Raw genomic sequence first — 13058 nt, forward strand, 5'->3', positions numbered from 1 at the left:
GCCAGTGTGTCGTTGTACTCCGCCCACACTCCCCGCGTCTCCAACATGTGTCTCCACTCTAATGTGCGATAGTGTGCGTTACCGAGAATGCATAAATGGCAGAGGACAGTACGCGCCCCTGGATGTGAGCTGCTGAAGTCGCAGCCACTCCACTCCATGTTTTGCCCTGCCCTGTGCGCTCTGCTCGCTGTGCAGCGTGCGTCTCCGTTGCATTTCGCTTTCCTCACACTGACATAAACACGGGGCAGCGGTGTGTGCGTGCGCTGGAGAAGTTGTTGGCACACTGAGCACCAGGTATCTTCTTCACGAGGATTTTGTTCAAACTGGGACCGATCTGACTCGTTGGCTATTTCTTTTCTTTTTCGAGGTGAAAATGAGGTGGAAGCACCAGCATCTAAAGTGAGGAGTCTCTCTCCCTCTCTCTCTTTTAAAAAAATGAAAATCTGAACGCGCAGACTGGAGAAATCGTTCAATCAGGCTTTGTTTTTTGGGATTTCTCTTATTCTATCGGATCTCTTATTTCTCTGTGAAACATTATCAAGGATTTCACTGATGTATGCGATGTGGAGACTGCAAGTCGCCTTATGTACTCTGTCGGTGCTGTCCCTGTCATCCGGTGGTGAAAGCAAAGCGCGGAGCTGTAGCGAGGTTAGACAAGCTTATAACGCGAAAGGATTCAGCCTCGTCAATGTACCTCATCAGGAAATATCAGGTAGGCGAAACTGACAAATCAACGAGGCGTTTGGCCCCCTTCACCACGTGTCACGTCTCGTTTCTTCCCCTTAAATCAAACAATTTTGCAATAATCTCTGTGATCTCCCTCAGACCTTTAACCATTTAATATGTCCTGTTACTAACATGCTGCATTTCAACCCCGCTTTTAATAGCGGATTCATGTAGAGTCCTCCGCGGTTTCATGAAAAGTATCAGCCTTTTCTCCTAATATATTCCATGAGGTTGACTTTGTCCAAGCTTTCATCTGAACTTATTCGTCGGTATTTGAAAAGTGTTCAGTGGATGCCATTGCGACTGAATCGGTCTATATCTATATATCCTCTCTCTCTCTCTCTCTCTGTCTTTTTTTTTTAATTTGCTCTTTGAAGGTCCTCTCCATTTCCAACTTGCTCAGTGGTGAATCACATTGAGCTGCCTTTCATTTCTTATCCACAATCAAACAGACACCAGGAGTGAGCCGCATGCGTAAAAGCATTAGTCATGTTGCTCTTTATGTAAAAATCTCAACGTGTAGTTTCATCGCCTATGTGTGTGTGTGTGTGTGTGTGTGTTTTTTTTACATTTTATGAACCAATTTAAATATTTGGTTAATGCACAAACACTTAACTTCATTGACAATTAAAGGCAGGTTTTCCTCTCCTTAAAGAGTTGGCGGAGGTGACAGTAAGAATCAAAGTAACAGTGAGACTCATATGTGAGTGCATCATGTGTAATCTGCTGAAACACACATTTGAGATTCCCTCATGTCTGTAAATCGGAGCAAGTAAAGGACTGACTTTGGAACAGTGACACTAGAACATACCTTTGGAAAGTGTCTGCATACCTGTTGCTCATATTCAACAGAAGATGATCATGGAGCTTGTTGTGTTGGATTTGGCTAAATAGTGAGTAGTGTTTGCCAGCAGGGGGCTGTATGCACCCAACATGAAATAGTTCTTATGCTGTGGATTTTATTTGGTTTAGATATTCCTCAAGGCTACAGCTTAGGTTTTAATTCATGCTCTTTGGTACTGCTAAGATATGGGGTTTTATTATCTCTTGTGTAGTGGTAATCACATTTATGGTTAAAGCAAGAAAAGAGATTAGTCAGTAAACATAGCCTGCTTCATGAGAGGGAAGAGGAGAGGCAGAGAGTCCTGAAGTTAATCCCTCTATTGCCGCTTACAGACAAAACGGAAATGCTGTATTGGTAATTGGCAGTGTCATCTCATAATGATCACAGAGCCCTCTTATATGGTCTTAACATGGTTTTGGCATGATGGGGAATATGACTGAATGTGTGTTTAAATCTTAGCCAGCGTCTGTATCTTGCATGTGTGAACGTGTATTAGAAATTTATCGTATTTCATAGTTAGAACTAAATGAGTCCAGGGGTGCATGGTGATTTCTGATGTCTTTGTCTTTCCTTTTTTGATGGTTTGTGATTAAACTTAGGGTGTGCAAAAAAGTAAAATAGCACTAAAATACTTTGGCATTGCAAGGATGCTCGAGTGAACTGCGGTTCAAAGCTTAAGTTCATGTTCAAAGTTTTTTTTTTTGGTTGACAGCTCTTAAAGGACTAAATTTTCTTGGCATTTGACCACATGTTAAAGTCAAAGACTGTTGGTTTTATTATAGAGCAAGATGTTTTGAGGGCCTGTGACCAAGTCCTTGTTGCATTTTTTGCAAAGCCAGTACTCTACGTGTAATTGGATTGTTTTTGTCTCCAAATAACCTTTGCATAAATACAACAGAGGGTAGATATGGGCCTCCGGAGAAGGGATAGTAGAAAGCACTCAATTATGCTTAATTAGCTATGCCAATACAAACGTGTGGTAAGCAGCATGAGCAGCGTTAGCGCTCATCCCTCCATCATTTGCTATGTCATGCTACTGCTATGCCTCTAGATACAAAACACACAGGTTTATTATTTCTGCAGAGGTGGCTTCCTCAGGTTCTAAGCTCCCATTTGCATAAGCTAATTATTTTGACAGCTTTCTGCCACTGACAAGCTGAGCTGCATTATTTCAGAGGTGACAAACCCACATGTTTATCTGTTATGAAATATAACAGGGTGATAATTATTGAATCTACACTTTTAGCTTTATTTTAATTAGTATTAAACAATTAATCATAATGAAATGAAGAGGAACAAAGATTGAAAAAACAGACCTTTCCGTTGGTTATTTATTTGTGTTTGTTGATTGAATTCTAAGTGGAAGCTCTCTTCCACCCACACAGTGTTACCTACAGTAAAGAAAGAGTCTGAATGAGTCTCATGGGCTGTGGGGTCATAAAACTTATCCAGAAAGTAAAGAACCCGGTAAACCTTCAGTGCAACAGAGAGACCTCAAATTAATGTTCCATGGATTTACAGCTGACTGATACATCATTTTTAAAAATCTGTAACCAGTTGAAAAAAATTGCTTTTGTACTTGCCATGTATTTCATAACTAACTTTTACATTTTTTAATGGTACAAGGGCTTCCGGTAATAATGGTTACGAATTTTAACTGTGATATAAAATCAGCACATTTGGTGGAAACTATCCTGCTGCTTTTTGGACAATCACATTTACTGAACTGTGAACAGATGTAATATATATATATATATATATATATATATATATATATATATATATATATATATATATATATATATATATATATATATATATATATATATAGATAGATAGATAGATAGATAGATAGATAGATAGATAGATAGATAGATAGATAGATAGATATTGCCATAAGTATTCACTCGTCTGCCTTCACACACACATATGAACTTCAGTGACATCCATTTTTTAACCGATAAGGTTTAATATGATATGTTGGCCCACCCTTTGCTGCTGTTCTGAGAAGGTTTTCCATGAGGTTTAGGAGTGTTCACAGGGCATTTGGACTGTTTTTTCAGAAATGCTTTTGTGAGACACTAATGTTGAACGAGATGCTGGCTCACAGTCAAATTCACAATTTCATCCCAAAAGTGTTCTATCGAGTTCGAGTCAGGACTCTGTGTAGGCCGCCAAGTTCTTTAACACCAAACTCTCTAATCCATGGATCTTACTTTGTGCGCTGGTGTTGGAACAGGAAGGGCCCATACCCAAGCTCTTCCTACAGAGTTGTGCACATGAAATTGTCCAACATGTCTTGGTTTCCTAAGCTGGAACCAAACTGCCAAGCCCAACTCCTGAAAAACAGCGCCACATCATTACCCACCTCCCCTCCACCAAACTTTACACTTGGCACAGTGCAGTCAGACAAACTCGTCCGCCGGATCACCAGAAGTAGAAGTGTAATTCATAACTCCAAAGCACACTTCTCCACTGCTCTTGAGTCCAGTGGCACCGCTGTAATGAAGCATTGTGCTTGGTGATGTCAGGCTTGGATGCAGCTGCTTGGAAACCCATTCCACAAAGCTCTCTACACGCTGTTCTTGACATAATCTGAAGGCTACATGAGGTTTAGATGTCTGTAGTGACTGACTCTGCAAGAAGTTGGTGACCTCTGCACACTGTGCTCCTTAGTGTGCTGCTTCTCTCTAATTTTTTTAGTTGACTTTTTTCAGCCTTTATTATATAGATGCAGTGAAGAGTGACAGGAAAGTGGAGAGAGAGAGAGACATGAAGACATGCAGGCAAAGGGCCGGATTCAAACCTGGGCTGGCCGCTCTCAGCTATACAGCGTATGATCGCCTGCTCATCTCAGGGAGCTAAACCGGCACCCAACTGCTCCGTGATTATACGTTACATACCACTTTGTGGCTGAGTTGCTGTTTGTTCTCAATCACTTCCTCTCTGTTATAATACCAATAACACTTGACTTTGAAACATTTAGCAAAAGAAGTACACAAGTGACAATTTGTGCTATACATATACATATATATATGTGTGTGTGTGTGTGTGTGTGTGTGTGTGTGTGTGTGTGTGTGTGTGTGTGTGTGTGTGTGTGTGTGTGTGTGTGTGTGTGTGTGCGTGTGCAATTTAATATCTGTTGCACTAAGGCAAACATTGGGTGAATTGACAGAATGAACTCATTTAGATGGAGGTCAGACACTTTGGTGTTTGAAGACTGATATTGTTTTGCTCAAGGATTCTTAAGTGCTCTGGTTGGTTTACAGTACAGGAGCAGTGAGATGTAGATGGCAGTAAGAAAAAAAATCCTACCAGCTTTAGTTTTCATACAGTAAGAGGTCTCTTGGAAGAGTGCCAAGAGCAGGTGGGTAGGACAGAGTGGAGGTAGTGAAATACACTGTTGGATCTGAAAAATGTCTAAAACAGGCTCTTGGACAACTTCATTAAACTCCACCAGGTTGAACTTGTGATTCCTCTACTGTAGTGTCCATGCTATTGATATGCCATCCAATGCTTGGTTATACAGCAGGCAGCCAGCAGTACAGCTAGCCTGTGAGGATCACCCCTGTGCTCATGTGTCAGCCTTTATAGCATCACACACATTACTGCTTGATTGTCAGCCCTTTGTTCAAAAGCACATCTGCTTGTGAATGCTTCAGTAAGGCCCTGCCACGGAGCTCTTTCTCTGAGGCTTTGCTGTTAATATCAACATCTACTTACACAGAGCAGTTGGGATTCTCATGGGTGGATTCGACTCTTTGCTATGGCTTTCAAACAAAATCACTCGATGTGCTGCAGTTTCTGTTAGTGCTGCGCAGAGCCTTATGTTTCCCTTTTCAAGAATAACAATTACCTTTGGGGTTCATCCATAGCAAATTTAAAGAATATTATTTGATTTGTCTGAGCAAAACAGTTATTAGCTGTTACACAATACAGCATCGTCTTCCCTCGTGTGAGTTCCTGATGCTCCAACTCTGTTTATCGCTGTGATCTGTGCTCGGCTGTTGCAGATGCCAAATTCCTATAAACACAACCCAGATATCAGATAACATTGCTTTTTGTACTTGATTGAATGTTAGGACGCTTGTGAAGCTTAAGTATATAGCACAGTTATTAATATTATTGTCAGTACTAAAGTCTCTTTGGCTCTTTCACTCTTTATTTATACATGTGTGCGTGTGTTTGGAGAGAGATACTGTGCAAAAGTTTAAGCCCACGTCTAATTTCTTTTTATTCTTCCAAGGAGCCAGACTTTCTTGTAATTTTTTTAAGTTGTTTCGATGAGAAATTCTACAGGCTTTGTGGAGGTCTTTCAAAACTCTTCTTTGGACATCCTGCTTTTTTATTCCAGTCCTTGTACCTCATCATTTCATCATTTTCACAGGAACTTTTGTGTTTGCTTATTAAGCCATTTAATACAGCCCTATGTATTATTAAAGCATAACACATCTTACTCAAGGGGCATGACACATCACAGCAGTTCCAGTTTTAAATTGTATCTTTATCCACATTAACTCACTTTCTTTAGTTGAATCTAAGAAAATGCCAAAGATAACTCAGTATTAAAAATTGTATTGGTGATTCCCGAAGAGCGATTAGTATAACATCCTACATATTTCAGCATGATGTGCAGTGTGTCCATAGAAAACTGAGAAAATTTGGAGACACTGAAGTGGAGGAAAGAAGAAATGGGAGGCCTAAAAACGATCTACAACAGATGCACAGTATTTGAAGGTCATTTTTTTAAGAAACAGGAAAAAATCCAGCGAAGACCTGACACAGGACCTGAGATGCATCTGACCCTTCAGTTGATCCATCTGCTGTTCACTGAAGCCTCATCACAAATGGTTTTAGTGGATTTCTGGCTGTCAAGAAGCTGTTCTTAAGGTAGAGAAACAAGGCAAAAAGGCGGAGGTGTGCCAAATTACACAAGAACTGGACCGTAAATCAGGGGTGACAGGTCTGCATCCAAATTTGAAATCTTTTGTACAGATTTTCAACAATATTCACAGAGGAGGTCTGGAAAGAGGTGCAACAGTGAGTGTCTGCGCCATGTGTCATCTGTAAAACACGGTGGAGGCTCTGTCATGGTTTGGAGCTGCAGTTCAGCCAGTGGTGTAGGAGATTTTGTCAAAATTGATGGGAAAATGTAGAAAAATACCATCAGATTTTGATCCACCTTGCAATACCACCTGGATAGTGTGATTGGAAATGGCTTCATCTATCTATCTATCCATCTATCCATCTATCTATCTATCCATCTATCTATCTATCTATCTATCTATCTATCTATCTATCTATCTATCTATCTATCTATCTATCTATCTATCTATCTATCTATCTATCTATCTATCTATCTATCTATCTATCTATCTATCTATCATTTTTTAATGTATTTATTTGTTTTTTGTGTGTGTCTGCATGCCTAATCACTAAGTAATGGAAACACATCAGACCTCTGCTGAAAGTGTGGGAATACTGCTGTAAAAGCCCTTGCCCAGCAAATATCCATATAAAAATTCTGAGGGGCAATTTTTTTCCAAAGCCCATTAAGATACTCTTGGCTCTGCCAAATTGGAAATAAGTCTCTTGCCAGCCTGTATACATCTTCAGAGAGAACAGTTAATTAGATGTGAGGGAGATTAGGCTGTGCGCATGTGGACGTGCATCTGCCTGTGTGTGTATTTGCAGCAGTTTAGCCTCACTATCTGGGTGTTTCTTTCGCTTTGCATCTCTATTGTAGTAGAAAATGACAAAACGTGCTTTGTTCTTCATTTGGTGAGACAGATTGTGTGCATGGAAGAGCTAAATGAGTTTGATTGTGAATCCTCCTGTGGTGCTGTTCAGATATGGTGAAAGAATGTCTGACAGTTGTCCTGACCTGAAGAATCTGTCAGCCCTCTGCAGGCATTCATCCCTGAAATGCACAAGGTCTGCAAGCTTTCTGGAACCTTCCTCTGTACCATGTATGGCTTTTTCTTTTCTGAGTAGTGTGAAAAGCCTCCGGGTAGCGTAGGAGCCTGCTATAGCGCTTTTTCCAGTTTTCAATCAACTGCTGGCCTAAATCAGTAATGGAGGGGGGGATTAAGAATCTCTACCCTCTCAAGCCTTGAGAGGAACTAGAAAATAAGCAGTGTGGGGTGTGATTGAACGTTTGGAGCAGAGACAAAAGAAAATTAGCATTAATTGATGATTAATGAAATAAAGCTTTCCTTGTAATGGAGAGCATTATCGAGTAACCACGTGTTGAAATGATAGCGAGACTGGCTCTGGGATACAAGAAGGAAGTTTGAACTTGAAGGATTAGTGATGTTTTGTGGTATTTGTGTGCATTTTGCACTGTTGAAAAGTATTCTCTAAACTAAACTGTCACACAACGTCACACGTGGCATTATTCCACTGTGGAAATTGTGCCCCTCTAGGATTCCTCTACCAGTGGGTGAGGGCGCTGCAGGGAAAATAAGTGGGTGTCACATTGTCAAATAATTGGTTAACATTGAAAAATAAGATGTGTTTATACATGATTATATGGCTGCTACCCTACTAGTTTCAGGTTCGACCTAAAGCCATATCAAACACATTGTCTATTACACGGCAAACACTAATCACTTCTATTCTACGCTGTGAGAGAGTTTGTGGCTTTCCTACAATTATTTATTATGTACATTAGAGAACCAGTGCATTCTGTTGTTTTTATTGCCATGGTCTTTCTTTTTACCCACAGAGCCCTTTGCCTCTGGAGGGAAGTCTCTGAATAGAAGTCCCAAGCCTGACACCAATGATAGGGCTTAGTGAGATGAGAGCCACACTGTGCTCTGGGAAAGCCACGTGGGTATATCACATCGAGGTGTCAAGGATGCAAATACATTTCACACTGGGGACTCTTTATTTGTGTTTTTCAGACACAGACATGTACACATGGCTGAGGTGATTTGTTAAAAAAAAAAAAAAAAGCCACCCCTCGGAGACTTGGAAGTAAACAAGCATTAAGTACAAATAAACATTGTGTACAAAAATTGTCATGGAAACTTCAGATGCTGTCAACAAATGCAGACAGCAATGGTGTCACAGGCATCACAGAGCTGACAATGACACGCTTGTTGTGTTAAAGATACATAGATGCTGTCTACCCCTCAAAGGCCTCAGTGGTGGCTTAACTGTAGTGAAACCACAGGGGGCTGTTGTATCAAAATCAATAGGGCAGATGCTCCAACATGTAAATGTTTTTCACAACAAAGAAAGCCACAGCAGAACAAATTAATTATGAAAAATAAATATTTCAATACAATAATCACTTAATCGCTGTCGCTTTCTTTCTTCTAACAAAATTAAATTAAAAAAACAAGCATTGAAAAACAAGAAACACATCATTATGTCAGGTCAAGTAAAAAAGTGTCTTGAAATTAGTCTTAAATTCTCTTTATTTATTGTACATTAGCCCAGCGGGCCCCAACCCCCGGGCCACGAGTGGGAAATTGATGGTTTTCAGGGTTTTTATTGGTTTTTAGCATCATTTTTTTAAATCGTTTTTATCGTTAACTCGGTTTCCCTGGGTCTTTTCCTCTGTGTTATGAACAAATCTTTTTTTTTGGTACCGGTACTGGTTTTATTTTGTTTTATTTATCTGAGACACCTTAAAGGCCGGTCCGTGAAAGTATTGTCAGACATAAATCGGTCTGTGGCACAAAAAAGGTTGGGGACTGCTGCATTAGCCCCGTCCTCAATGCTTTTTCAGCATGTTTGTAGATTTTTACTACGAGTCCACGCGTCCATCTGGTGGCAGATAGAGTGCATGCTTAAGGCACTGCTGGATTGGCTTAATTTTTCTGATCTGGATGCTACGCCCATGTTTTTTACTATCTGTGGTAAATACGTTAGGACTTTAGGTAGCCAGAGCCTGGAATGTCAGCAAACAACTGACTTTCAGCTTTAAAGCAATGAGTGATTCACTGTATATTACCCCAAGTAAAGGTGCCTGTTTTATTTCGTTTATACAGTGTTGATTTAACATGCCTGGTGACTTGATTGAAATGTTTTTGGTCCTGATACTTTGTGCTGTCTTTTCCTAGAGTCAGTTTCAGTTTGGGGGAATTAGGTGGCAAAAAAATAAAGGCTTTGTGCTCACAGTCAGCTGCCTGTGTGAAGGTGTGTGCTGCCCCTACTTCTCTCATTCTCAAACCATACAATAAATAAATAAATAAATAAATAAATAAATGTCATTTGCATTTGTTCATCTAAAAAGTCCTCATATCAGTGTCACTGTGCTGTAATGTTTCAAAAACTGTTATTTGAGTCCATTTCTTTGGTTTAGACACTCTTAACAAAAGATGTGAAACTGGAAGCCCGCGCCTCTCCAGTGAATAGATGTTGCCTCACAAAGCAACAACACAAGAGGATATCACAGTGCCAACCTTGCAACACTCGTGACAATCTGCTGTAAAGTGTATTTTCAAATAGCAGCAGTTGTTAGTCAGCATAAGACATGCTGTTCCAGTTATAAATTAGGAAATTTATACTGATTACACGAGTTCACGACCTAGTTTAGTGTGATCTCGTTTGCAGCTTTGAGGTGGAGAGACTAATTGGAGGTCGTTATTATTTTTATATTAATGCAAATATGTAGAGGGCAGATCTTAACCCTCCCAGTCACATTTGCGGGCTTTAATTATAACATTAAATAATAGGCTTTGCAGTGAAATGCCTTGGGGGATATAATGACACTGTTTTTGTGTCAAAGGTCTGCTCCGTCTTCTTTCACCCCGTGTTACATAATTTCTCGGCCGTATTCCTTTCACACAGAAATATATGAGAGCCGCAATTAAACTGCCCCCAAATTTTTTTATTATACACTTCTGGTAAAATGCTAAAAATCTACACATTAAACTGCCGACAACATAGCAAGAGAGAGAAGATTTCCAAAGAGGTGTTGCAATTTAGATATTAATTAAAATGATTCTGCTTGTCTGAAAAAGCATGTGCAGTTTGATGAGTGTGTTTTAATAGCTCTGGAGCCATCATCCTGAATGTATCATGGCTCTGTATATTGCATTTTCTTCTTTTTTTCCCATAAAATTAGATTGTAATGAGGCATGTTCGATGTACAAGTTGCAACTTGCTAAAGACATCGGATCTCATCTGGAACTAAAGAAGTAGAGGGGGGTGAGCCAACAGATCATTTAAATCCCCTATCCTCATAGCCGTTGCAAATATACAGCTACGTCTTGCAAGAAAAGCCATCTAGGCTGGCTAGACTCATGCCGCTGACTTGAGTGGCGCCACGTGGTGTAGCTTCAGGGAGCCCAGCGATGACAAATGTGACAAGCTTATGTAGTCTTAGTGTTTGTCAGTCAAAGAAGGTTGATAAGGCTTGATTACCAGTACCATCTGCATTAATAGTTTCAGCTCTGCTAATTCAAGTGCTGTTGGAAAGAAGGCATTTCAGAAAGGCTCATTTGGACTGAACAGCCGATGTCTAGTGTTTAAATCTTCTGAACTCCTTAATTTCTTTACCCGTAAGATGAAACAGGTGCCATTGTGATGCTTCTTGGCTCATCTTTGTTCTTTGGCAGCTGCAGGGTGCTAGAATATGAAACGATGCCAGGCTCATCTCTTGCTCCCAGAACCCTGCTGTTTTGTGTCCCCTGTGTAAGCTGCCGGTAAATGAGTGGGCTGGTCAACTCACACCCCGGGGCTCTACCGCGGGCTCTTCAGACCACCAGCTGTTGTGTTTAGGACTGAGTCATGCACCAGTTAGCATGATGAATCCAGAGAATGAGTACAAGGCTTTAACCTCACTGTATGCCTCTTCCTCTTCCCTTCTAGCCTTTACTATTAAACCAGTGTGATAAAATGCACTAAAACGTTGGGAAATAAATACAGCTGTAGAAAGTTCCCACCAAATGTCCTCAAGGTTTGAGTGAGATCTTGTTTGTTTTAGGATTGTTGGTTAATCCCTGTGAAGAAATTGATCGAAGAAGAACATATACACACAGAGAAAATGACTTGAAGGCAGGTCCAGTAAATTAAATCAAGTTAATTCATTAATTGAAGTCAGTTTACAATACTGTTTAAATTTGCACTTGCATCAGTTTATATGGATGAGTTACTCTGATAATATTTAATAAAGTAATTAGAAGTGAGAAGCTGACAGCTTCTGTCGATATCGGAGTCAAAAGTGCGGCTAGTTTCCAGAAGAACTACTTATATTGCCAATACAACTTTAGTATGCAATATATTTAAATTTACAGATAAAAATAATCCAGGAGCAAAGCTACAAATAGTGGGCGGCACGATGGTGGTTAGCAGCATCACCTCACACCGAGTGCGAACTGAGTTTGAATCCATCAGCCAGCTGGGGCCTTTCCGTGTGCAGTCCTCCCTCTGCCTGTGTGGGTTTCCTTTAGATACTCTGGCTTCTTCCTACAGTCCAAAGGCATGCACATTAGGTTATCTGGTGACCAACTATGACTGTGTGTGGGAATGGTTGTCTTTCTTTTTGTGTTAGCCCCGCGGAAGACTGGCAACCTGCCTCTTGTCCCGCCCAATCACAACGCTGAATTGGATAAGTGGATGCATGGTTGTTGCTTACTTTCTTGATAATACCCACTTCCTCAATTTCTCCCTATCAGATATCCAAAGTGATTTACCAATTTTTTATAACCTGGGTTTACAGTGAACAAAGCATCAGCCTCGACCAGGCAGCTATACTCATGTTCTGAAATGAATCTTTACGACGCAGTACTTCACTCCAGAAGGAGTTGTCAACCCTCTGCAAGCTTTCATGTGCCTTATGAGTTTTCTCTCATCTAATTCGTGTCCTCCAGAACAACACTGACATGATGACCATTTATCTGAGCATTAGCTGAAATTAAATAAATAAGCGATTTCAAATTCACAGACACATAATCCTGCAACACCTCTTCTCAAATCCATAGCTTCTTGTGTTCTTTTTTCCTTATACAGTGTTCACTGTAGACTGGTGTAAATCTTGTTTGGAAAATTGGTCACAGCCATTAACTATGCCAGAGGCATGTAGCTATACAATATACTGCAGCTCCACTTTAATAAACTGAATGCATGACTGAAACTACTAGCCATAATATGCACAAAAGTGCTTGACTTATATGATGGGATATTTTTGACATTTATTGGAGAGGTCCTCTAATGCACACTGGTTCCAGATACCAGGTTTGCAGCCGAAGAACTCCAATGCAATGCAAATGCTAATTTAAGCAATAATGAATAAGAAATGGAGTTAAAATGTGTAGAATGAAGGTGCTAGGTCGGTGGAATGCTAAGAGCTCAGCGAGTACTCCTTGTAAATGTGAAGGAATAAATTGTGTTGGGCAAGAGTATTTGAAGTTGCCCACCATGACACTGATAACAACTCCTAGTAACTAGGGCATTATTAAACTGATTTATGGTTCTATCAGCGCATTAAGAACATCGGTTTATGGTTGGAGAAAGGCTGCGGACTTGGTGGAGA

At 40.3% G+C, this 13058-nt stretch overlaps 1 protein-coding gene across 2 annotated transcripts in view; it reads left to right on the top strand.

Annotated features, from left to right (window-relative positions):
• Nucleotides 1-189: 189 nt before the first annotated feature.
• gpc6a (glypican 6a) overlaps nt 190-13058 on the top strand; it is a 191964-nt gene continuing 179095 nt past the window's right edge. For both annotated transcript variants that reach the window (XM_085403116.1, XM_085403125.1), the window contains exon 1: nt 190-712. In XM_085403116.1, the coding sequence (XP_085259242.1) occupies nt 553-712 (160 nt within the window). In that variant the 5' untranslated portion in view covers nt 190-552. The remainder of the gene's footprint in view (nt 713-13058) is intronic.

Source organism: Rhamphochromis longiceps, linkage group LG1 (genome assembly GCF_057381845.1).
Source record: "Rhamphochromis longiceps isolate RC_006_pf linkage group LG1, R_longiceps_female_GT1.1, whole genome shotgun sequence".
Classification (NCBI taxonomy): Eukaryota; Metazoa; Chordata; class Actinopteri; order Cichliformes; family Cichlidae; genus Rhamphochromis; species Rhamphochromis longiceps.